This window comes from Rhopalosiphum maidis, chromosome 2 (genome assembly GCF_003676215.2).
Source record: "Rhopalosiphum maidis isolate BTI-1 chromosome 2, ASM367621v3, whole genome shotgun sequence".
Lineage (NCBI taxonomy): Eukaryota > Metazoa > Arthropoda > Insecta > Hemiptera > Aphididae > Rhopalosiphum > Rhopalosiphum maidis.
The window spans coordinates 41,687,903-41,713,219 of NC_040878.1; the positions used below are offsets into that span (position 1 = coordinate 41,687,903).

The 25,317-nt window shown below is 27.2% G+C and overlaps 5 protein-coding genes and 1 long non-coding RNA gene across 8 annotated transcripts; 3 read left to right on the plus strand and 3 right to left on the minus strand.

Moving 5' to 3' along the window:
* Positions 1 to 18: 18 nt before the first annotated feature.
* Positions 19 to 4,532, minus strand: LOC113554724 (CXXC-type zinc finger protein 1-like). Its single transcript, XM_026958688.1, has 11 exons — positions 4,135 to 4,532; positions 3,934 to 4,055; positions 3,532 to 3,622; positions 3,352 to 3,454; positions 2,922 to 3,082; positions 2,672 to 2,863; positions 2,472 to 2,609; positions 1,347 to 1,505; positions 1,094 to 1,255; positions 786 to 923; positions 19 to 402 (listed from the first exon to the last, which is right to left on the minus strand). The coding sequence occupies exons 1-11, from the start codon at positions 4,147 to 4,149 to the stop codon at positions 196 to 198; spliced, it is 1,488 nt and encodes a 495-aa protein (XP_026814489.1). The 5' UTR covers positions 4,150 to 4,532; the 3' UTR covers positions 19 to 195.
* Positions 4,533 to 6,192: 1,660 nt separating this feature from the next.
* Positions 6,193 to 12,291, minus strand: LOC113552014 (UDP-sugar transporter UST74c-like). 3 transcript variants are annotated; one of them, XM_026954660.1, is made up of 4 exons: positions 12,161 to 12,291; positions 10,506 to 10,652; positions 9,697 to 10,418; positions 6,193 to 6,574 (listed from the first exon to the last, which is right to left on the minus strand). In XM_026954660.1, exons 3-4 carry the CDS (start codon positions 10,347 to 10,349, stop codon positions 6,280 to 6,282), a joined length of 948 nt encoding a protein of 315 aa, XP_026810461.1. In that variant the 5' UTR covers positions 10,350 to 10,418; positions 10,506 to 10,652; positions 12,161 to 12,291; the 3' UTR covers positions 6,193 to 6,279. The 3 variants fall into 3 exon arrangements, with proteins under 3 accessions (XP_026810461.1, XP_026810460.1, XP_026810462.1); XM_026954659.1 differs by having other exon boundaries at positions 10,485 to 10,652; XM_026954661.1 differs by lacking the exon at positions 10,506 to 10,652 and having other exon boundaries at positions 12,161 to 12,287.
* Positions 11,477 to 20,447, plus strand: LOC113552016. Its single transcript, XR_003405152.1, has 3 exons — positions 11,477 to 11,608; positions 13,476 to 13,584; positions 20,174 to 20,447. It is a non-coding gene; the product is annotated as an uncharacterized LOC113552016 (long non-coding RNA).
* Positions 14,664 to 15,719, minus strand: LOC113552015 (transcription initiation factor TFIID subunit 11). Its single transcript, XM_026954662.1, has 4 exons — positions 15,399 to 15,719; positions 15,253 to 15,340; positions 15,069 to 15,165; positions 14,664 to 14,999 (listed from the first exon to the last, which is right to left on the minus strand). The coding sequence occupies exons 1-4, from the start codon at positions 15,590 to 15,592 to the stop codon at positions 14,866 to 14,868; spliced, it is 513 nt and encodes a 170-aa protein (XP_026810463.1). The 5' UTR covers positions 15,593 to 15,719; the 3' UTR covers positions 14,664 to 14,865.
* Positions 15,833 to 18,936, plus strand: LOC113552013 (RNA exonuclease 1 homolog). Its single transcript, XM_026954658.1, has one exon. The coding sequence runs from the start codon at positions 16,298 to 16,300 to the stop codon at positions 18,806 to 18,808; it is 2,511 nt and encodes an 836-aa protein (XP_026810459.1). The 5' UTR covers positions 15,833 to 16,297; the 3' UTR covers positions 18,809 to 18,936.
* A 685-nt stretch (positions 20,448 to 21,132) lies between the features above and the next one.
* LOC113554095 (programmed cell death protein 2) lies at positions 21,133 to 25,069 on the plus strand. Its single transcript, XM_026957787.1, has 6 exons — positions 21,133 to 21,873; positions 21,961 to 22,052; positions 22,128 to 22,273; positions 24,420 to 24,534; positions 24,602 to 24,710; positions 24,774 to 25,069. Exons 1-6 carry the CDS (start codon positions 21,496 to 21,498, stop codon positions 24,927 to 24,929), a joined length of 996 nt encoding a protein of 331 aa, XP_026813588.1. The 5' UTR covers positions 21,133 to 21,495; the 3' UTR covers positions 24,930 to 25,069.
* Positions 25,070 to 25,317: the final 248 nt, after the last annotated feature.

Genomic DNA, 25,317 nt, shown 5'->3' on the forward strand with positions numbered 1-25,317 from the left:
CAATCAAAAAACACACTATTGAATTATTCATGAATTTAATAAATATAACAGCAAGGTCAATGAACAAATCATATGATTAACTTATAAATTCAGTGTTAAATTCAAAATAAAAAAAAGTCGATACAATTAAAGAAAATTTTAGGGTGAATAAATCCCAAGAGGTCATTGTTCTCTATTTTAAATTCACATCAAATACTATTCATCAGATACATTAGTTGATTTTGAAGAAATGCAAGAATTGTTTTCACGTTGATGTTGAGAATTATTTGCTTCCGCTGTTAGACGTTCCATCAATTCATGGTCATAAGTAGAGTGTAGCATTAATGCTAAAACCCCCGCTCTTGAAGACATTCTATAACGTATCTGTCGTTCCTTCTCAACTAACTCATCTAATTTCAACCACTGAAACATTAAAAAATCTAATATTAGGAAAAAATGCTAAAAAGGGGGAAAGAAGGTAAGCACCTTGCTGTACAGTAAGTGTTGATTATACCTAGTTATTAAGAATGTGATTGTTAAGTTGTTAAGTAAGTGTTAAATTTGAATTCAATTTGGTCAATCAGCTTATATCAATAAGTATATTTTATGATATATTTATATATAAAAATAATTTATTTTAATAGTATAAGAAATAAGTATGGTAGAATAATCATTTTAAATTACATAACTAAAATCGACTGCTTAAGCGTGTTTTGTCTATGTGGTACGTGTGTAAGACGGAGACAACACATGCGGGTATGATGTTCTCTTATATATATAATTTATAAAAAATAAATGTAGTTTACCTGGCGAACTCTTTCCATATCAATTTCTGCTCTTCTTAATTTATCCCAACAGTAGTGTTTGATGCATGTTTTTTTAGGTACGCGGCAAAATTCTCCAGTTAAATTGAAAACATTTGAAACGAGCGGACAGCCACATACCTAATATAAAAACAAATATAATTAAATATTAGTACATCATAATACAAAATAATAATAATAATAATAACTATGTAAATACATATAAACATTTTGCATACATTAAAAATAAGTAAATAACAATAAATAAATTAACAAAACAATTTTATTATAATAAAAAAAAATATTTTTACCTCAGTATCACTAATGACAGTTGAATCTTTAAAATGTTCTGGACATAAAACTCTCAATCTCTTACAATAAGTACGTTGTGAAGAATTATAAAAATCACAAAACATGTTGTTACCATCAATTCTAGTTTTGTAAATTGAACCAAATGATGACTGACTTTCATACTAAAATGTTTAGATGAAATTATTAAAAAAATAAAAATAAATAACTATATATTCATTATTCAATATTTAAGATACAAATATATAAACAAACCTTATTAAAACATTTTTCCATATGCTTTACAGCAGTTCTTGTGTGTATTTCATGTCCACATGTAACACAGTGCATACTCATTTCTTCATCAATATCTTGAACTTCTTGATTTAGATCAACAGATAATAATTTTGCTTTTTCTAACAACTTATCAAGCTCCTTAAAATTATTTGGGATGTTTATTAATTTAAACTAATCTTGTTATTTTATTTTCTTCACTTTAAAAACTAAATTGTATTGTGAACTATAAAAATGTCTTGTATTATTTTTTCTCAGTGTGTACTCAAACACGAATTAAAATATTGAAAAAGATTTTTTTTATATAAATATTTTTTTATATTTTTTTAAATATAATAGCTATACTGAGTGATTCATTTATCATAAAACACTCATAATTTCAAAAAGTATTCATGTTTTTAAAAAAAATTTTTTTTACACAGTTTCAAGTAGTTAAAAAAACAACGTTTTTATTAAAAAATTATATTTTTAAATATTTTTTATCCTTATATTTTTTTTAAGTTTTTTACTTCTTTGAATGACAACATAGTTTTAATTTCTTATTCGAAAGCAGAATAATTTTCTGAGTATTTTGATACATAAAAATCGAAATTTTGGGCGAGTATTTTAGGAGTTATACGTATTTAAAGTTTAAACAAGCGGAGTAGTGGACAAACATATTGTGGGTAACTCCATACCACTCCACTCCGCTTGTCTAAACTTTAAATACGTATAACTCATAAAATACTTGCCCAAAATTTGATTTTTATGTATCAAAATACTCAGAAAATTATTCTGCTTTGGAATAAAAAATTAAAACTGTTGTCATTCAAAAAAGTAAAAACTTAAAAAATATAAGGATAAAAAATATTTAAAAATATAAATTTTTTAACAACTTGAAACTATGTAAAAAATTGTTTTCAAAAACATGAATACTTTTTGAAATTATGAGTGTTTTATGATAAATGAATCGCCTAATATAAAAAAAATAATTGAATGCCTTAACCCTCTCATAGGCTCAATAGCAACAATACCATCTTTCACATAAAATTATAACTAATGTAATAATGACATGTATATAGCTGATGAGATAGTTGAAGTTCAAAATAGTTAATACAAAATAGTTACTTTATGTCTTTTATCCAATTCTTTCAATATATCTCTAACTTCCAATTGTTCTTTTCTAACTACTTCTAGATTCTTTTTATTTGTTTCTTCTGCAATACATGGTGATAAAGCCCATTCTTGAAGCCTTGGAGGTAGCACCTAAAATAATAGTTATAATCAAGCGTCTATTTATAGTTAATAAATAAATGTATCCAACTTACATGAAAAATTCTAGCATTAGCTAAACTCAAACCACATTTGTCTGAACAATACTTGGAATTATACCTTGCTATTTGAGTACATCCAGGACCATAGCAATGATCACGGTTTAACAATGGCAAACTTACATGATCACCATCAGAACTAGAATCCTTACGTTTTCTCTTAGTAGACTTGGATAAAGACCTATTTTCCTATAATAAATGATACATTATAATATTAGTATTAAATAAAAATAATTAAATATTTTACTTGTTTATTAATATTTAAACATGTTTTGTTTTCACATAAATCTGAGCCACCAAATCTCCGCATTTCAGAACACCCCAAACATAATCCACAATTTTCAATTCGTTTACAATTGTCACAATGACCACAAGATCTATGTTTAGGACGATATTTTTCACGGCTATCTAATAAACAAATAAATTTGGTCATATTATTATTATTCTTAATAAAATGGGTTCAGCTTATATTTAATTTTTATGAAATTTGTATTTCAATTCAAAAGCTTCAAATAATTATTTATTGATCAAAATTTAAAATTTTCAAAAAAGTATTCTGTGAAGGAATTTTTATCATACAAATATATAAAACTTTTATTATTTAATTACTAGTATATATACAGGGTGTAACTCATCTCAATAGACACAACATAGAATTTATTATATTGTTTATTTACCTCGTTTGCTTCCAGCATAATGATCATTTTTTTCTTTAAAATCATTTCGACTTAATGATGTTTTGAATATTGTTTTCAATGAAGGGTCTTCTGATTTACATTTCTAAAATAATATAGATATGGTAATAATACTATAATAGTATTATCTGAAAAATTACAAAATATTGATTATGAACATACATCACAAAAATAATGCTTGATGAGCTTAGACTGCTTTCTTGTTATTCCAATACAATCACCATGATACCAATCTTCACATGCATCACATCCACTATAATTAATAAATATATGAATTAAACATATTTAAAATAAAAGTTCACTACAGTCCTCAAGTAAACAATTTCAAAATATATTTAATGTAATTAGGAAAAACACCTTTATTTTTCTCATGATAAACTTTATAAATGTAATAAAATATAGGTAGTTAAATATTTTATAACATGATAACATAGTATTAATTGTAGCAACATAATGAATTTGAATACGCACATAAATTCATCAAAGTAAAATACACCATAAAGCAATATGAATATAGTGATCTATCTTAAATTAAAAATAAAATTATTCGGCTTTAATATTTACATCATAAATCTAGAACTGTCCGATGATCGACAAATACAATATGCTTGTCCGTCTTGTTTAAGTAAAGTTGCAATTTTAGATTTACGCTCTGGGAGCATAAATTGTTTGGCAATTTCTTCTTTCTGCAGTATAATAAACACATCATGTAGTATTTGTAATTATATTTGACTTAGGATAAATATCAAATGGAGTTATACTTACAGATAGTCGAGGCATATTATCAATGTATTGTCAATCGATAAAATATAGATAAACTCTGAGATATTAATATGATATACTAACCATGTCTTTAATGTTACAACTAACTATATACATTAAAGAGCAAAGAGCAAAGATATTTAGTACTTACAGTCTAAAGTTAATAGACATTAGACAAATAGAAAATAGTAAACACTAAACAGAAATCAGTAATCTGTAATGGTATAGTAATAATAGTACTATACTATAATTATTACCTACAAGCTACAACCTACAAGTAGTCGTAACCTACAACTATACTTACTGACATAACAAAATACATATGTATTTTGTCATGCTTACTGAATACTGAACACTGATTAGTAATAAATAACTACAAATTATAATAGGTATACATAATACATATTTTTTATCTACTAAACTTGGATATAAATACGGTGGGAAAAATTATTTGTTGTCACACCACAATCTAATAAAACGCATAAACGTTAACCCAGCGCTCTTCGTGTTTAATATATGTACTAACAAACTTCCCGCGCTCATAGATATTTTAAATGTGTTTTAGATTCTCAGCAAAGCTATTATTCTATTAATGTACTGATTTTACAATTCTAATGACTAATGAGTTTTGTTTTGTGGGTATGAGTTTACACAATTTATAGTACAAAAAAAGATTTGATTTTTAACTTCAATATCTTATCTGGTAGGAAAGTAAAACTTGTTAGTATTATTGGGTGGTCAACATTAAAAATTCCCAGTAATTTTTTAAATAATCAAGAAAAAGAAAAAAATGGGGAAAACCGTAAATTGTTACACAAAACTAGTTTATGAAATATCGATTTTTTATTTTGTTTTAATTCAGAAACGAATAACCACAGTTACCTTAAAATGTTTATCAAATATTTATACTTCGATATTTTCAATACATGTCATAATAATGTACAATGATTTTCAAAATATTTTAACCCTTTTTGAGATATTTACAAAAATTTAAAACTTTCGATTTTTCAAAATTTGCACACTATTCAGGGTTGCCAGATTCTCAAACAGTTCTATTGGCGTAACAAGGAATGAGGGTCTAGGGGGACTTAGCCACCTGTATTTGTATTTAGCCCACTATAAAGTTTTACTTTTTAGCCTCAGTTAGGCTTCAAGTTATTTTTAACTTTGGTTTTATAGGACTCTAGCCCCTGTAACTATTAAATCCTATAGTTACGCCTATGACAGTTCTTCTCGTACAATGGCTATCATTGCTATAATGCTATCAAATGCTCATATTTTCATTGAAATTCTAGTGCCAATAAAAAAATATAGTGTCACTATTGTAGTTAAAAATGTATTAAATGATCGATTTGTATAGCAGACTTTAAGTTTTAATGTAATGTTGAGAACGAAAAGGTTCCTTATAAGTATATAGACAGTATAGTTTATAATGGCACCAAAAAATCTAAATAATCTAATATATATATATTATGGTAAAAGCCACTATAATAGGTATGCCTATTTAGGTAAACCACGAACGGCATGGACCCAATTCAAATTTATAACAAGTACAATACGATGACTGCATGACTCGAAGGCGAGGCATACCGGCATACCACACACTCTACACCTATATAGATGGCTATAGACTAGCGCACTATTTTAGGGGTTAGGTGAGGTTAGGCTCCCAACCTTTTTAGTTGTGTGAATCACCAGTTTTATAAAAAAAACCTTCGAGGTCATACATAATATAACTACCAAGGAGTGGAGCCTTCGGTTGCCCCTCCTTCAATCTGCCACTACGACTAAATAAGTTTACTTAAATTAATTGAGTTAACTTAATCAATACTTATACATAATATAATATAATACGCTATACAGTAAACAGTTGTATATTTTTATCCAGTAACTTATAACATATAAAAAACATTTATAAGCAAAATAAATAATAAAAGTAAGTAGATAGGTAGGTAAACACCGAGGTATATTACAATATTTACGAGTAGTATAACTGGTAAAAGTATAAACTATAATTCAGAATTATTAATTCTGTCTATAAATTAAAAAACAATGCAATTTTAAAGATGAAGTACACATTTTATAATTGTATATACACGACACAAAACTCCAAGAAATATAACAATGAAAAGTATTAATAGTAGTTACCTACTTAATGTTATACTTCATCTGTTTAGGCAATCTAAACGTTACATAGGTGTAGTATAGACTTCCAATAATACTAATATTAATACCAATAAAGTTATAGAATGTGTACACATAATCACCACCAACAAACATGCCAGCATAAGTGACAATTATATTTTTTAGACAGCCGATTATTGTCGTCGTTAGGGCTGAATTGTATTGAATGCACAACATTGTACTGTAGTTTAGCACTAAACCCATTATAGACGAAACGAACATTTGTATTAAAAATGATGGATGCAACCAATAATTGAATCTGAAAAACACATGTAGAACAGTATATTTTAACTGATTTATCTATTTATCCACTACCCTATAGGCTATAGCCATTGTTTCAGTTTTATTCTATGTGCAGATATGTATTATAATTTATCAGGTATAGGCGTATTAAAATAGTATCCTTTTACCGGTACCTATAGGTAATAGCGTAGATTAAAATATAAATATACTTGTATATTTTGTATAGTTTATTTTATCAGTGGTAATAGCCAATAGGCGTATAGCAGATTCTAAGTAAAACCATTGATTTTAAAATATACATACAAGTTATACATATAGTACAACATACAATCAATGGTAAAACCTGCAACTACGCATTTATGTAGTATTTTCCTACTCTTACTGGACATTATATCATATTATATTCATATAGAGCCGAATTTAGTGGGTGCGTGAAGGTGTAACACACTAACACCACTTAAGACACCTGTTTTATTTTAGTCGGCAAATTTGTCATTTTGACATAGTAGTCGGCAAGTCAGCAATTATGATTTTATTATGATTATACATGAACATTCAAATATTATTTATTATAATATTTAATATAATAGATAATAATAACTTAAAATATTGCAAAATAGATAATCAAAAATATTTATAAAAAACATAAAATATTTAATTTGATAGTTGATACTTGTATTTATTGATTACTATCTGCCTGCTGCTGATTAGCCACATACTCATGGGCGTAACTAGGATTTAATAGTTACAGAGGCTAGAGTCCTAGAAAACCAAAATTAAAAATAACTTGAAGGCTAACTGAGGCTAAAAAGTAAAACCTTATAGGGGAGCTAAGCCTTCCTATAGACCCCCCTAGTTACGCAGTGGTGGATTAACCTTCTCGGATCGCTCAGTGGTTACCGCCCCCTTTTTTTAAATACTTTCCAAGGATTGTAGTTTAAATGGGCTAACATTGAAGAGTGATAGGTAATCGGGTAGAGTAAAAAATAGTAATGGTTCAATTTTAGATTCTGAACGGAGTGATGAATATATTGATTTTACAATGATGTGTATATTTTTTTTTATGCCTGTCATATAATAGTGCTTTGATTTTTGACCTGAAAAGGAAAATGAATATAGTTGGAAGGTCAAAAGTATAAAATATCCAGTAGTTTTCAAATGCGTCAGGAAAACCCCTAAAAAGGTAACAGAAAATCGGAAATTTTAACGCATAACCAGTTTTAGAAAAAAATCGATTTTTTTTTAAAACAAATCATTGTAAATACTTTAAATTTTAACCAAATGTTTATGTTAGCGTTATATATTTACAATAAAATTTTCAAAATATTTAGAATTGTTTTGAACTATTTATAAACCATTGAAATTTTCTAAATTTTGTTGTCTTGAAATGCCGATAAAAAAAAATTTGGCTTTCTATAAAATCTTTAAAAATTAATACAAGGTTTATTATAAGTTGTTCTTATTGTAGTAAAAAAAAAATCAAAATCGTTAGACACAATTTTTGTTTACAAGCATTAAAAGTTCAAATGTTTACGAAATATGTTAAAATCGCGAAAAATTGCAAGGAATTTTGAAGTTGAAAATTCATTAAATTGTTGTGGTTTATATTTAAGGTTAAAAACCTCAACACAAGGTTAGGTATCAGTTTTTTTTCTAATAACTGTAAAAAAAACTCCATATAGAAAACATTTTATGACCGTATGAAATTTATTTGTTTACGAAATCGCGTAAAATAACGATATATCCTAAAACGAATTAAAATATTTGTTGTTACTTGTTTTTCAAAAAGTATATAAGTCGTAGAAACTTGAAACTTTCACCAATACTTGAGAAATATAAATTACAATTTAAATATAAGTAATAATATAATATATCGAATATATATAATATAATAAAAATATAAAATATAAATATATATCGGACTAAAAAGGTTGAGAAACGCTGGTTTAGATAATGGAATCGGTGATATTAGTCCATGCTACTTTTATCTGTTTGAATTGAGTCCAGCTTATTATCTTAATATCTTTGAATTGAGTCCGTATAGTTAAAATGTCATATTCTGGCCCTCCTCTAGAATTTCTTAAATTTTGTGGCCCCTCATTAAAAGTTTGCCCACCACTGACCTATAGACAGTAAAAGTCACTCAAAATTAAATGTTTTTTTTTTCATTCCATTCGAGACATCCATACAAATATTTTTTTTCTTGTGGACACTTTTCTGGGGATACAGTCTGATACATGTATAAAATTAAAAAGCAAAGTAAAAAAGACCATGTAAAGATATATTAGAAAAAGAAAAATTTTTACGGGAGCGGACAAACAAATATATAAATAAGCAAATTTGGAGATATAACTTTTTAATATCTGTATCATTTAAATTTTTACCAGCCACTATTTAATTATTAACATTATTATATTACACATAATAATAATAATTATTATTATTAAAAACAATAACTAATCAAATGGATTAGGTAATAAGTAATAAATATATATCTATAATAGACTGTAGGGACTCAACTCGAATACAATATAATATAATAACAATATCGGTCGGACTCAACTCTGATAACCCAAAAGTGTTTGCGGGACTCAATTCAATGTCAGCCAATGGAATTAGACCTGCAGCGGTAGTCGCGACATCGGCCGGTAGTCGGGATAACAGAAAAGTACCCTTTTAGATTTTTCACAAGGAGAAACGCTTCTCTAGCTCCGCCAAACAAAAATAGTTTACATAAGAATTTATTTAGGCAACTAGTGGGTGCAAAACGGTCTACTCTTTAGCACCCCCAAGTTCAAATTTAGCATCCTTTGTTTTATTTACCCAACTATTATTATTATTATAGTGAAATACCATAAATTGGTTCAACTGTAAACAGTTTTAGCACCCAACGTTTTAGAGGTCTAGTTACACCTATGGTAATACGTACAGCAGAAATCTCTCATGAAATTATAACTTATGCGAATATTATATAATAGGTACCTACTATACGTGCAGAATTATACTATAAATGAAATCAATTATAGGCGTGATGAAGTCCGTATCTCCACCAGTATCACACATAAATAATACACAAATAATAAATATTATTGCATTACGAGTATATAAGGTATAAATGTATAATATGAGTACGCGTACCTGTACACGTGGTCTAAGTCGTCCGAAAAATACAAGTGCGCCAGAGCGAACGGCAATACGAACAGCGACGAATAGTACAATAGCCCACACTTGCCCATTTGCCTATTGGCGTTCAGTTTTCTCTTGGAGAACACGCCGTTGGCGGCCGTCAGCAGATTGTTGAACAAGACGAATGCGCACCCGTCGATGTTCAACTCGACGTCGCTACCGGCCGCTATTACGGCACCAGCCACCATCATGGCCACAGACGTCTTGACGAACGGGTCGGCTGCGACGCGCAACAGGTAGTATTCGCCCGACATGGTCATCGGTATGGCCAAACGCCTGAGCACGGTAAACGTGGGCAAGCTCAGCTCCTTGGTGCCGGCCAGGCCCAGTTCCACGTTGCCCAGATGGATGAGCGGCATCGGAAATACGTCCGCGAACGTGCGTCCGCCTATGTCCGGGAACCTCGCGCGGCCCAGCCGCTTGGCCGCGTACAGCACGGTGACCGTGGCGAGCATCTGACTCACGGCCAGGAACCGGTACGAGGGGAACCCGTAACCGGTCAACACGGACTTGTTGACGATTGTGATCAACGTCGACGCGGCCGCGTACAACAACGCCGTGCCGGCTTTGGCAAATCGCGGCGGTCGTGTCTGCATTTTTATCATATCCTACAATGCTTTGACGGCCTGGTCGAAATGATATATTACATACTACCTATGTTTTTTAATGATTTTCTACAATAAAAAAATAGTTAGTTTTTTTTTGTTATTATTACTCCACTGCAGTATCATATTATATACTTGCAGAACATTGCACTATACTTGTATAGTATTGCCCAGTATTGGTATAGCTGTTTACTTTACGATATGACCAATAGGTCTATATAATTGATCTATTCGTGTCGTTATTGATGGCAAATTGAATTTATCCGGTAGAGGGGAGGGATCAAAAGTATTGAATTCCCGGTACTTCACAAATTAATCGTGAAAAATAAAAACAGGAATTTTTATGTCACAAAACAAATATTGATTTTTTAGTTGTGATTAAATAAATGAATAATTTAAACGATTTGAAAATTTCACAAAATATTTAAATTCGCATTTTTTGTTATAAATGTTATAATTTTCAAAATATTTTGGTTCTTTTTGTGTTACTTTTATAGATATTTAAAATTTTTGATTTAAAAAAATATCTATTTAAATGAGTAAAATATGTATAAAAATTGCAGCCACAATTCTTTTTTCTCAAATGTTAACTGTTAAATTCAAATGTTCACAAAATCACGAAAAATATAAATTATTTAGTATAGTTAAAACGTATGAAATTTTTAATTTTAACACCTAAAGCTTGACAATTAAATTCAAAATGCCTCGTAAGCTTTTTAACTGAAAGTTAGAAAAAAAAAATTGGTATTTATATAGCCACGCATATTTTTGATGAGCGATTTAAGTTCAAATTTTAACATTGGATATTCAAGCTTAGTTATTTAATAACAATGTGGTATCTTATTAGCGATTTTTGTTATTTTTTATTATTCAATAATTAGCAACTTGGAACATATTGCTATGATTTAGATTATCATTTTCTATTCACAATGACATTATAGAATATTTACTATTTAGTTTAGTTTTATGCTATTTACATGAACTTATTTACACTGTTTTATAGCACATCGGTATTGACTTAGTTAATAACAGGTAACAGTTAGTGATATTAAAATAATTAGCAGATATATTAAATCATAATATGCGATTTGTTTTTGGTAAAAAGTCTATTGTATTATCAATAGAACATTACATTTTTTATTAAACAGTCTTCGCTTTAAATTGTTTTTTGTATAATATACAATGATTTAAATTAACTTCAAATTTAACACACTCATAATTCATTACAGTGATTTATACGACTAATGACGACTGACGAGGTAAATTTGATAGTCGAAACTTAATACTATGGTCTAAGTGAAGGTATACACAGACATACAGTAATATAGTATACTACAACAGAACGATTTCCCTGTTTCTCTTATATTTTATCTAAGCATATTAAATAATATAAAAATGTTTGTAAAATTAATAATTTTTTCCAATTAGTGTATTATTTAATATTAGCCATTACTCATTAGGTAGGTAAGTAAACTTTATGATGGTATTATAAACTCAATAATTATACATAGATAGGTACCTAACCGGCTAAAGTATTTTAATTTATAATTATTAAAGTGAAGTTCAGTATGATTTTATTTTGTACATAATACCTATTGTATTTTATACATTATACATAATAATTGCATAAAATATAATTATAAATTATTATTATATAGGCAACAGCCAACAGGTAAGTAAATTAAATAAAAGTAACGAATATTTTAAAGTTATTATAGCCTATAGGTACTACAACAAATACTTAACATTATTTTGTTGATAGAGTTCACACATATAAGATTTTTATTATTATTTAATATTTTTCGACTTACATATTGAAATAAGTCTGAAATAAATCTGTATTTTGTCATTCAAGTCTATTTTCGAATAGTTTTGTTAACTAATCCATTTTAATAAGTTTTACATACACAATTTCATTAGTAATACCACACGAGCGTTGCAATTGCTCAATTAACTAAGAACTAGTAACTAGGTATAATAATATATTGTACGCCACGCGATTTAACCTTACCCCCCATTCATTCCTCTCGCGTAATTAATATTTAACATATAAAGTAAACAGATTAATTCATTTTCACCACTATATCATGCAACTTTTTGTTTTTAAAAATTGTGTAGACAGAAATGTATTTACCGAATTTTTGACTTGTGACATTACATATTTAGGTAACCTAGACTAAAATAGATTGTAAATCATAATTCATAGTATATTGAATACCTACAATTTAATATAGGTTTAATAGGTTCATTTTTTAATGTGTAATCGGGTCCACATACATCTAGCTATATATAGGTTGCACAGGGTGTAACAAAATTAATATTGGAGTTTCAAAAAGCCTTATTATTACTATAAGTATAAATCCAAAAATAATTATTATAGTATAGTGCTATAGATAAAACGTGCTGTAAATCATACTGCAATTTTGTGGATTCAAATACTGGAGCTCACACGTTCAAACAGTAACCATTGTGAATGTTAGTCAAGTTCAAATATAATATAAAAATTAATGGCGCATCTCTACTATTAGACCGCTAACTTAAGAAAAATATGGTAGCAACTAGCGGTCATGCCACCCGATAAAAACTCAAATACTTGATGATATTTTATCAGATTTAAAAAACACTTTTGCTGTATGAATAAAACAATCAACATTAAATTGTACAAGTAATTACCTACATTACTATTTTAAGTAGTATAGGTACATAAATATTTTAGTCAGTAGATCTCACATTGGACCGGTCCCAAAACTAGGTTTATTATGATCATCACAACCTATTGTTGTTATTGTCTAATTTGGTAATTATATTTTAAGCGGTAAACAGTAAAAATTAATTAACTATTATTACCTATACACAGCTGATTAGGTTAAAATCACCTAATATCGATCAATAATAAAATATTTTAATACTAGTTATTATATTGAATTAAATAATTCTATTATTAAATAGTAATATACTAATACCGCATTATCGTGCACTACATTTTCACAACTCCCATTTTCTCTAATTTACAAATTTACTTAATCATATTGTTTTCAATTATAAGCTTATTATTTATTTGGTAATTTTTCATATGAACATAATTTTTTTTTTTTTTGAATAAGTGAATAAAATTTTTTTTTGCAGAGAGAGATGGGCCCTTGGACTATGCCCGCCACTTATCCAAGCGTAGTATTGTATATAAGTGACTACACAAATATTTCAATTATCAGTATTATTTAAATTGATACTCAAGGTAAAAAATACAATTAAAGTTTTTAATAATTAATCAGTATACATATATTCAAGCTATATAATGTCTATTCTGTTATTTATAATATAGACATATTTAAAAAAGAATAAAAGGAAGCACAGAATTATAATGATAATATATTATTATTTATATAGCCATTTGTCATTTGGACATACATAATAATATATACCTTTTAAAAAATTAACTGTACAAAAAAGGGTGAAACAGCTGTCATTAACCATCATTCATTATACCTACTCTAACTCACTATTACATGATGTTGAATGGAGTTCCATCCATGATTAAAGATATATTAGTAAATCGTTAATCGTAGTTCCCTCCCTTTTCCCCACAAACTTGAACAAAATTAACCTCCAAACTATTTTAACTATTTATATCAAATTATAAAAATAATGATAACAAAAATATATTATTAACAGTTTAAAATGATTATACTTATAGCCTAATGTCTAAGGGTAAGGAAGTAATTAATAACTTAAGTATTAGTGTATTAGTCCATATTTATTGATGTATCAAAATTTTAGAATTTAAATTAAAAATCTATAGTAATTAACCAACTTTTATAAATTGATAGGTAATAAATTATGATGCTATAGAAAATAATAGAGAATGGAGATAATTTTTTAAACTAGATTAATAAATGGATTGTTTTTTGGGTACCATTGGAAGTTTAAATTTTTGTTAAATGGCACTGTAGAGCAACATTAATGATGTATGGTTAGTATTTATTTGATATTATACCAAATAATTTCAACAATGAATTGTGTTATTGTAATAAATAATAATTATCTCATGCTGTTTGTCTATGAGAAGTTATAATAGAATAATATTATCAACTTATGATACTATGGCTAACATAGTGGCTAGAAAAACAGGAAAACAACATTTATATTAAACATTTAATACTAATTTTACAAATAAAAAAAATATATTGACATTTCAAATTTATTTAATTATAAATTGTATAAATGATACTATTTCACAGTCATATATTCATACAGTCTATTTGGAGAATAAACAATTCATATATGTATAATTATTATTAATAAAAATTTTTTTAACACAATTTTTTGATGTTTGAAATATTTTTTATAAACGTCATAAATAGATAAATTTCTCTTAATACAATTATATGCTTCATTAATAATTATCTACTATAAATGTAGTCAGATATATACAATCAATAATTTACATTAGTTGCTAAATTAAAAAAAAATATTATCAATTGTTGTACATACATGGAGTTAAATTTATATTAGGTATCTAAATATAAAAAGGCAATTTTCTACCTTTGGAAGATGGAATAGCTCCAGTTTTTCTTAGCCGCCGTACAGCTTCTCTTAAGTGTTTGGGATGTAATGGTCCTGAATCTTCTTGAGCTTCCATTATGTCAAGGGCTAAAATGAAAAAGGAAAACCCAATCAAGAACTGTGATAATAGAATTATAAGTAAACATTTTTAATTACCTTCTTCAACTATTTCACCAATAAAAACTTTTGCAATACCTGACATAGCAATTACAACATTTTGAGAAACAGAATTTCCAGTAATGGTTTGAACAATCTAAGAATTTAAGTATTTAACAAATTTGTAATTGCACAATATTATTAATTAAAGCGTTGGTATAATGCAAATGAAATGAATACTAACCCGTTTAATTGCTGCTTTAGGAAATACTGATCTTCTGAACATTTCATATCTATCTAATTGTTCTTCGGTGAAGTTTGATACAAGAACTCTAGAATGATAATTCAATGTAATACTAAATCATCGCATTATTGTTTAATGGAATATACCTCATTTTTTCTCTTTCTTCTGCTTCGATTTGTTTTTTACTTTTGTTCTTCTTTTTTTTCCCAAATATATCAGAAGAATTATGTTGGTCATTTGATCTTTTTGGTTCTGGAGCTAAAAACAAATCTTCTTGAGAGAAGTCTTTATAACTAGAGGATTCCATTTCTTGATCTTTGTTAAACATCATATTTTCCATTTTCTATTTTATAAATTATAATTATTAATGAGATAAAAATTTTACAACTTTTCGTAGTGTAGAAAACTTGAAATACGGTTAAAACATTTATGTAAAAATAAATTACAAATTACTATCAAAGTATCAAAATAATAATAAATATAAGCCTATCAAGTGATGATGTATTATTATAATTGATAACTTAAAAATGATAGTGTACATCACAGGTATACAGTGTAGGGAAAAATTAAATACTGCATATTACAACCATAGTCAAATATTGACAATTATCAACACATTTTGGGAACCACCGAGGCCTTGAATTCTCTTATCAAATATTGCTTGCGGAACATTATCTCAAATTCTGTAATCTGTAATTCATGGTAAAATTTAACAATTATTATACTTGATGGAACTATGATCAATATAATTATAAATACGATCCGCAGATCCATGTAAAACTTTTTTATTTTAAACTTAAGACTACTATCCGATGCCCGATGGTAACAATTGATATTCGATTCACTTTTATTTCATACCAAAATTGTACATTGTATGAATAATTTTCGAAACGTTTTTATAACTGAGTTTGTTTTATTTGATATTTGTTGTCTGTTGCTTATTAATACTTTTAACTTTTTATTACTAAGTATTGAATAAAACTATATTTAATGTACTTTAATGCTCTGAGTATTTACATTTTTTGCTAATATTATTCTCATCAAAATGTTGCCTTCCAAAGGTTATTTTAAGTCTCTTGAATGTCCTTATTATACTGGATCATTCTGCGATCGACCGTATTGTCACTTCAAGCATAGTAGACAAGACTTTTTGTCTGATTCAAAATGTCAAATTGCTATTGAAACGGAAAACAAGTCTGTTGTCAGTATGACTGATGGACCAAAGGTTAAATCAAAGTTGCCCGAAGAACCAAGATTAAAACAAAAGGTAAAGTCTAAAATTATTGAATATATACCTCAATATATTAAGCCAAAGAATTCTGAATTGGGTGTAAAATCTTGTACTTATGGATCAAATTCTGAAATGTGTAAAATCAACAGTCCTATACTTGAGTATATACCTTCGCGTGTCAATGATACAAATTTAGATTTTGAACTTGAAAATTTTAAAAATAATAATGAATTAAATGGAAAAGAGCAAACAAAATCAATTGACTATACTGAAGGAATTTCAGCAACTTATAATATTTGTACAAAACAAAATATAGGTATTTCAGAATATATACCTACCGTTATTGAAAAACCTTCAGATAAAACCAATAAGATTGAAGATAAACATCACCATGAACACAGGTCATCTTCAAAACGTAAAAGTGATTCTTCAAGAAAATCTTCAAGTAGATCAAAGAAACCTAAAAGAGATAAATCTCCAGAACATAAAAAGGTTAAAAATGACCGAGATAATGAGAAAAATTGTGAAAAAAAAAATTCAAGAGATAAAAATAGTGAGAGTATTAATCTTGACAGTATGAATACATCTACTATTTATTCTGGCCCAAAGTCTTTAAAAGCAGTAGTTATGGAAAAGGTACAAAAAAAATTAGTTAAACCTGATCTTATAAAATCTGATATCAGTTCAGGTGATGAAGGAAATGATCCATCAACTTCACTAATTGAATCAAGTTTAAATGAATTTTTTGGATCAGAAGATTCTGATAGTGAACAAAAATCATGTAGTGTTGTAACAGCAAAAGTAAAAAAACGAATATCTCATATTTCCCCAACAAGCATATTCGCTCAAATTAATGCAAAAACAGTTATAAGACCAAAAAGTACAAAGTCACTTCATGAAATGGTAGCAAACAGAGTACAATCTATTCAAAATAATGTTATTGAAAAACGCCCAACTATCGCTACAAAAAGTTTAATTAGTGATCACAGTTTACCATTGTTAAAGACTAAAACTCGAATTGCTCATCAGTCAAAAATTGAACCAAGTACTACAAAGTCTCAATCATCAAACAATTCAAGTATAAAAAACAATGAAATAACTGCAAATATAAAATTGAGTTTGAGAATAAAATCATTTAAAAATAGTAACAATATGCCAAATCCTTTACGCCAAAGCTGTTTAGAGAAACTGTATACAGCCTTCAGTAATCATTATTCATCTGAAGAAGCAATTGATAAAGCTCATACAACTGAAGAAGAAGTTCACAGTAAAGCAAAATCATCTGGAATTTATAGAAACCTTATTGTTCAATCTTTAATGAAAGCCAATAAATCACCTCAATTACAAGTTAAAAGTAATCCCTATTATCCTTCACATATGTATGGTATTTGTCTGTATGAATTATTAAAGAAATATATTCTAACGAAAGATGATTTGGAAAAAAACGGTTATCCACTAATGGATGATAATAAATTGGTGTATATTTCCAAAAATGCTTATTATTACCGACCACTTTCTAAAAAACGCAATGGTGATAAATTTGTATGCATGAATTGTAGAAGTGAGTTTGAAGTTGATAAGCGTGGTATGCCTATAGTTACTTTAACCAAATGCATTTATCATTCAGGCAAGTTGAAGTTTGAAAGAGCAAAAAATGAAAAATTTTGGATGTGTTGCTACAAAAGACAACACGAATCTGGTTGTGAATCAAGTATTTATCACATGCCTGATAAGTTTGATGAAGATGCCTTGGAAAATTTTGTTGTGACTAAAAGTAAAAAATCTGACAAAAAAGTTGAAATACCTAATTTTTATGCTCTAGATTGTGAAATGGTCAATACAACATTTGGTATTGAAATTGTTAGAGTCACAGTCATCAATCACGAAGGAGAAGAAGTGTATGAATCCAAAGTGAAACCTTTTAATACTATACTTGATTATAAATCTAAGTATAGTGGAATAACTGAGGAATCATTAAGATATTGTACAAAGAGATTGTCTGATGTTCAACAAGATTTATTGAAAATGTTTGATAAAGATTCAATTTTAATTGGTCATAGTTTAGAAAGTGATTTAAAAGCGTTAAAAATGGTTCATTGTAATGTAGTAGATACCAGTATAATGTATCCCCATAAATATGGTCCTCCTTATAAGTGGGGTTTGAAGTTATTGGCTGAACAGCATTTACAAAGAATTATTCAAAGTGAGGAGGGCCATGACAGCAAGGAAGATGCTTTAGCTTCATTGGATTTAGTTTGGAAGAAGTTAAAAGAGGATGTGAAAAAATTCAAGCCAATTAATATAATTAGTATAGATAAAAGGTAGTTGGTGAGATTCACTAAATTTGTTCATATAATGCATTTGACATTAAATGTGGCCTTAAAAATAATATGATCTCAATATAATTTATTTTTATATAAAAATATATAATACATTTGAGCAATAACATAAAGAAGAATACTCAAATATCACTTACTGAAGGTTATTTTTTTTTAATTATAAATATGTTAATATTTGTCAAAAATATTACTTTAAATAAGTAATGTTAATAATTAAGGTGGACAGTTTCTATTTTATAATACCAAACATAGATTTTGGTTTGAACCTTTAGTATAACATTATAATATTTATAATTATTTAAATACAATTATGTTTTTGATTGTTGTCTAATAATGTATTCATGTATGGTTTATATTGAATTATATATTATTTTAGTGTTTTTAAAAATTATATATTGTATACTAATAAAAACAACACTGAAGATTATTTGTTCTATTAATTATTTAATGAAAATTAAATTATCAAACATACAATAAATTTAGATTCCTAATTCTTTACTTTAATATAAAGTACTTAACAATATTTTATAGTATTTTACTGAAACACAAATTGTTGAATAATTGTGTGAGGTACACATGTCGTGTTTGGTGACAATCCCTCATCATATACATTATACACATATATACGAATTATTTAATACTACGTAACATAAATTATAAATAAATATATTATTATTAGTAGGTATATATTATCCAAGAAATTATAGCAGTTAGAAAAAAATAATAATAATTATAATTATTATACAAAATTAATGTATGATAATATTATGGTATTGTAATTTGTAGGTGATTGTATAGAATACGACCATTGTAGGTATGACAATTGACAAGTCACTAAAAACCTATCCATATTTTTTTCTTTTTTTTTTAAGTTGGCAGCACAACTATCACTACAATTTTGGTACCGGGCACGATTATGCGTCGGTAGTGGATTTGTATGGTACAACCGCTGTCAGAAATTGTTACAGTGATGGGCTCTTTACCACTAGGTAGGCGCTGCTAGTTAACCGTGCGCTAAACGAATTGTCGTAAAAAATCGTCTACATCTATACTTATCTATATTCTATTGTGAATTCGTGAAGGTGAAGATGAATCGTATAATATATTAATATTATCAGTGGCGTGCCCAGAAATTTTCAATGGGGGGATATATGTTATAAGCAGTGCTAGGATTTATATGCAATAAAAAAATGGAAAATATGCATTTAAGTTTTTATAAGATAAACTCAAAAATATTAATTATTGAAATACATCAGTGATTAGCTGTTGTTTTAATATAATGTAATCGAGAAATAAAAAATTCATAAATTAATTATTGATTCTTTTGCTAGTTAATTTGTGTTTTTTTCAGGTTCAAACATTCTGGATCCTTCAATTCATCTTCTGACATGTAGGATTGATTTGATTAAATTAATTTAATCCTATAAACTCTAGTTTTGGCATTATATCAGGGCTTGAATTGGTATATGTTAATATAATATATATAATGTAATTTTTAAAACTATTTACTTTGTACCACACAGAATAACGTTATCTTTTGAATACTAAATAACACAATATCTAACTAGGTAACTCCAAAAATGTGATTTTGAGATTATTAGTGATTAAAATATTAAGAAAAAAAACTGTATTATATGATAAAGTTGTAACTGAAAATTGTTTAAGTGTATGTTATCATTGTAAAAATAATGGAGATATGCGAAACATATTTGCAAATAGGTATATTATATTATTATTCTATTATATTATATTATGTAATTAGGTATATTTTACAATTTCAAAATTATGAAGAACCTTTTATTAGCCATTTTTCAAACAATAATTTTTTTTGAAGAGCCCTTGGCGGCATAGGCCATTGGGCTTATATAAGATTAGATTATATTACATGTTAAATCAGGTTACATTCAAACATGAACCACGTGAAAAAAAAATAAACAAAAATGTTAAATAATTTAAAATTTGTCAAAATATTTTTAAAATATCATTGCCTATCTTTTAAAAAAATATTTTAATATTAATATCTAAAAGATTAATACTTTTTAAATTAAAATAAAATAATTCAATTAGTTTGATGAAAAATAATTTAATATTATCGAAGTTTGTATACATTGTTAGTAGGGGCGTAGGGCCGAAATAAAAAAAGGAAGATCTAAAAATATAGTAGGCTATAGCACCCAAAATGCAGGTCTATGAATTGCCTATGAATATGTAATATTATTATATTATTATAACTACTAACATTAAAACAAAAGAATAATTAAAAAATTAGTTTTAACGTGGTTTGTATAGGAAAATGTTAATATGTAACACGGATAACTAGCAGCGCTCGGCGGTTTGAAGAACTACATCACTGTAACAAAATCTGACCGAAAATATCCCTTCCGACGCATAACCTGTTCTTTAAAATCGTGGTACCGGGTCTCTTGTTATTTTTCTGATAGTAGTGAGTCGTAAACACAAAGTACTCGATTTGGTTCCACATGAGCACATGCTTATTTAAATTTTATTATTTAATAATATTCATAATTCATATTGTCATTTGCCATTTTGTTAATAATAACCTATTAATTACTTTCTAGTTTTTACTAATAAGTTACTATTCAAAAATATAATACGTTTATTGTTAAAAAAACTATTTGAAGCTTAAAAATTGTTTTTACATTTTCGAAAACCATGTCTGTAATGTTGGGTACTATTGATGAACATTCGATCACCGAGTCTTACAAATTTAGTAGTGCTTATTTTCCATCTAAAGTGGGTGGAAAACCAGCTTGGTTAGATTTGTTTAGTATTCCAGAAGCAAGTGAGCTTGTCTGTTTGAAGTGTAATATTCCTCTAGTTTTCTTGTGTCAATTGTATGCACCAATTAATGAACAAAATTGTTTCCATCGAACTTTGTTTGTGTTCTATTGCAATGAGTGCAAAGATGGAAGAACATTTGCCGTATTCAGGTCTCAGCTATATAGAATAAATGAATTCTATCCAGATGAACCAGCTGAACCTGAAGATGAAAATGTTTCACCTGTTATGTGTGGAATAAAATTATGTAAAGTATGTATTCATATAGTATCCTAATGTATCCACATATTTTTGATTTAATTTTTATTGTGTTATATAAAATGTCCATTTAATTTAAAGGTATGCGGATGCAAGGCGACAGCGGAATTTGAAAATATTTATTGCAGTTCACACCATAAAAATATTGATTTAAATAAAGAATTGAGAGACAAGTAATGTATTAAATATTTATTGATTGACTTTTTTGATCTAAGCATTTTATCATAATATACCTATTTACCATTTAGATTCATTGTGGTGTTACCAGAATATATCATCAATGAAGTTTCAGATGAAAGTTCAGAAAATTCATCATTGAATAGCAATGATGATGATAGTGATTGTAGTGAAAATACTAATGAGGAGGCTCATATTCCAAAAGGATCTCTGCAAGGTATTGATTATTTCAGTGGCGCATCCAGGGGAAAAGTTAGGTGGTTGTAATTTGTAACCACAGATCCCCAAAAATGTTAAATAATAAAAAAATTGTCATTAATTAATCATTTTCAGAATTTTTAGAACAAAATGTGTTCCCCAGGTTAGGGCTCATTTAGATTAAATTTAATGATATATTGACATGACCTAAATCATGGAAACTTCAGAGTTAATTAAATTTTAAATTGATTCTAGCGACAATGTTTTTAAAAATAATTTAGAAACTACTAAAAATAATACTACTTACCTCAGTCCATTAATTAAAAACAAAATAATATAAATTGGCTATCAATTAATTCTTAAACATTTGTTAGCCAACTTTAATAAATCTAAATTGTTTACCATTTTTGCTGATGAAAAGACAGATATTTCTAACAAAGAACAAATGCTATTATGTGTTCCTTGTGTTAACTAAAACGCAAATAAAATTAGAGTCAACTTCGTAAATCTAAAATATGTCATAAAAAGGATTATCTTATGTTATATTTAAAAGTATTATTGACTTTGGACTAAATACTAAATATTTAACTGAGCAAGGGTACAATTGAGTAGCATATATAACGGTTTACATAACCTTATTTGCGATGAATATTCTAGTGCAGTAGTTCCTAACCTTTTTTTAGTTGTATGAACCACCAATTTTGTAAAACAAATCTTTAAGGCCCTCTAATGACTAAAACAATACCTATATGGCTATATACATTTATATATAATATATAAGTTAGTAATGTTAATATTATGTGGTCCATGAATTAGAAACTGCTGTTCTAGTGTCTTTTATTTACATTGTAGTGTGTATTGTTTAATTTAAGCTTTAAGTTTTATCTTTTAAGTCCTAGAAGTAAGAAATTGTATGAGTACTATACAATGTGTTAGTACTTTTTATGATTAACCCTTTCACTGTTATGGACGCACATATGCGTCTTATGTAAACGACTTTGGTGTGCTATGGATGCACATACGTGTCCTATCATTTTAAAAATCAACAAAAGCTGTTATCAATAATGTGATAATATTATTAAATGGTAAATAATTAGACGAATCCAAAAAGACAATAAAAAAAAAAATGTATGATAATTATTAAAAAAGTTATAAGCAAAAATATTTATTTGATTATCCAGGGTTCCCAAATTGTCATTATTTGATTAACTAAAATAATAGTTTATTATTGACTATTTGGGAACCAATCACTAACTTAATTAACTAATATCTGCTAAAAAAGTTACTAGAAAATTTATTTTTTATTGATAGTTATTATTTGAACTATAACCATATTTAAAACAATACGAAAAAAAATATTAAAAAATAAAATATAATCCCAGCACAGTGCTGTGAACTGGGAAAAAATAATTCAATAGGGAAAGGGTTAAAAATACCAAATATTTCCACAGACTAATCAATTTAAAATTAAAAATTTTTGTGCAACTTGATGGGTCAATCACCATGATGCAGTTATACTATTTGAAGAACTTCAATCAGTCATTTTACATGCACTAGATAAAATTATACTTTGAACAGATTCTGACACTTCTATTTCTGAAAGTTATCTTTTTACTGTGATAAGACATTTTAATTTTTAAACAGATTTATCTATTTTAGTGAAAATATTTTCTTCGTAGTTAATATCTTCAAACAGAAAATCTTGTTTTAAAACTACACTAAAAGCTGTACTTAATGACTAATGTTCAAAATAATATTTAGGATATTAAAGAAAATTGTGATATAGTTTCAACAATAAATTAATTTTATCAGTAATAACTGAAAAATTTGACATTATTATTAGTTTGCCACGTTAATGTTAATCAGATAATCCAGAATATTTTTTGAAAGTTAGTTTTAATTTAATTGATTTATCAAGGTTCCGCTGTGTATATTTATAATTTTTTAAAAAAATACATATTTACATATTTTAACTTGTATAATTGTTATAAAATAGTAATAAACTTTTAATTTATGATTATAATAAAAAACACACAAAATTCAAAACAATTTCGTTAGTTACATTTTTTCACTCCCCTCCCCCTAAAAAAAACCTGGATACACCATGGAATATTTAATTTATGTTTTGGCTTATTATTTCTTAATTTATCTTATGTTTCACGTAGATATGGATGGTTTAGATGAAGCTTTGTTAGAAATGGCTTATGGAGGTGACAAAGATGATAAATATTTTGAGAAGTTTAAAAAATCAATATCTTCAGTTCCTGAACAAATTATTAGGTATGTTAAAATATTTATATAAATAGCTAAGAATATTAATTTGAATTAACCATTAAAAACATTATAGGTACAACCGTTTAGAGTCACCATTGTGGATCTGTTCTAAAAGCATTCCCGAGACTAATGATATACCATCTTGCCAATATTGTGGTAATCAAAGAAGTTTTGAGTTTCAAGTATGTTAAGTCTAAACTAAATTACCTATAAAGTTTTAAATTATTATTTTATCATATTTTTAGATAATGCCACAAATTTTATCCTACTTAAAATTGCCAGAATCTTCAACTCAAGAATCATTCAACTTCGGTGTTTTAGCCGTCTATACTTGTCCTAAAAGTTGCGATCCTGGTCAAAAATATAAAAAAGAATTTTTGTGGGAACAGTGTCCACTATGATAAAATAAATGATTATTTTATAAGAATAATTCATATTCACAAAGATAATTTTCTTTACTTTAACTGTTTATGATGTATGTGCATGTATGTATACAAATCTAGATTTGTGAATAAATTTTCTGAAGTAATTTGATATTATTTTTGGAAATCCAGGTTTATTTATTTTGATAATCAATTTTTCTCAATTATAATGTAAGATATATTATAGCCACAACATATTAATCTTATTACTTGTAAATTGTTATTGTCTCAGAGTAAGGTATTATAATGGGTTTGTAATTTGATTATGTGATTAATAAAAGCTGTATGGTGTTTAGTACTAATAAAACCAATGAAATATTTTGTGTACACTGAGCTTCTTCAGGAAGTAATTAAAATTGTAAAACTA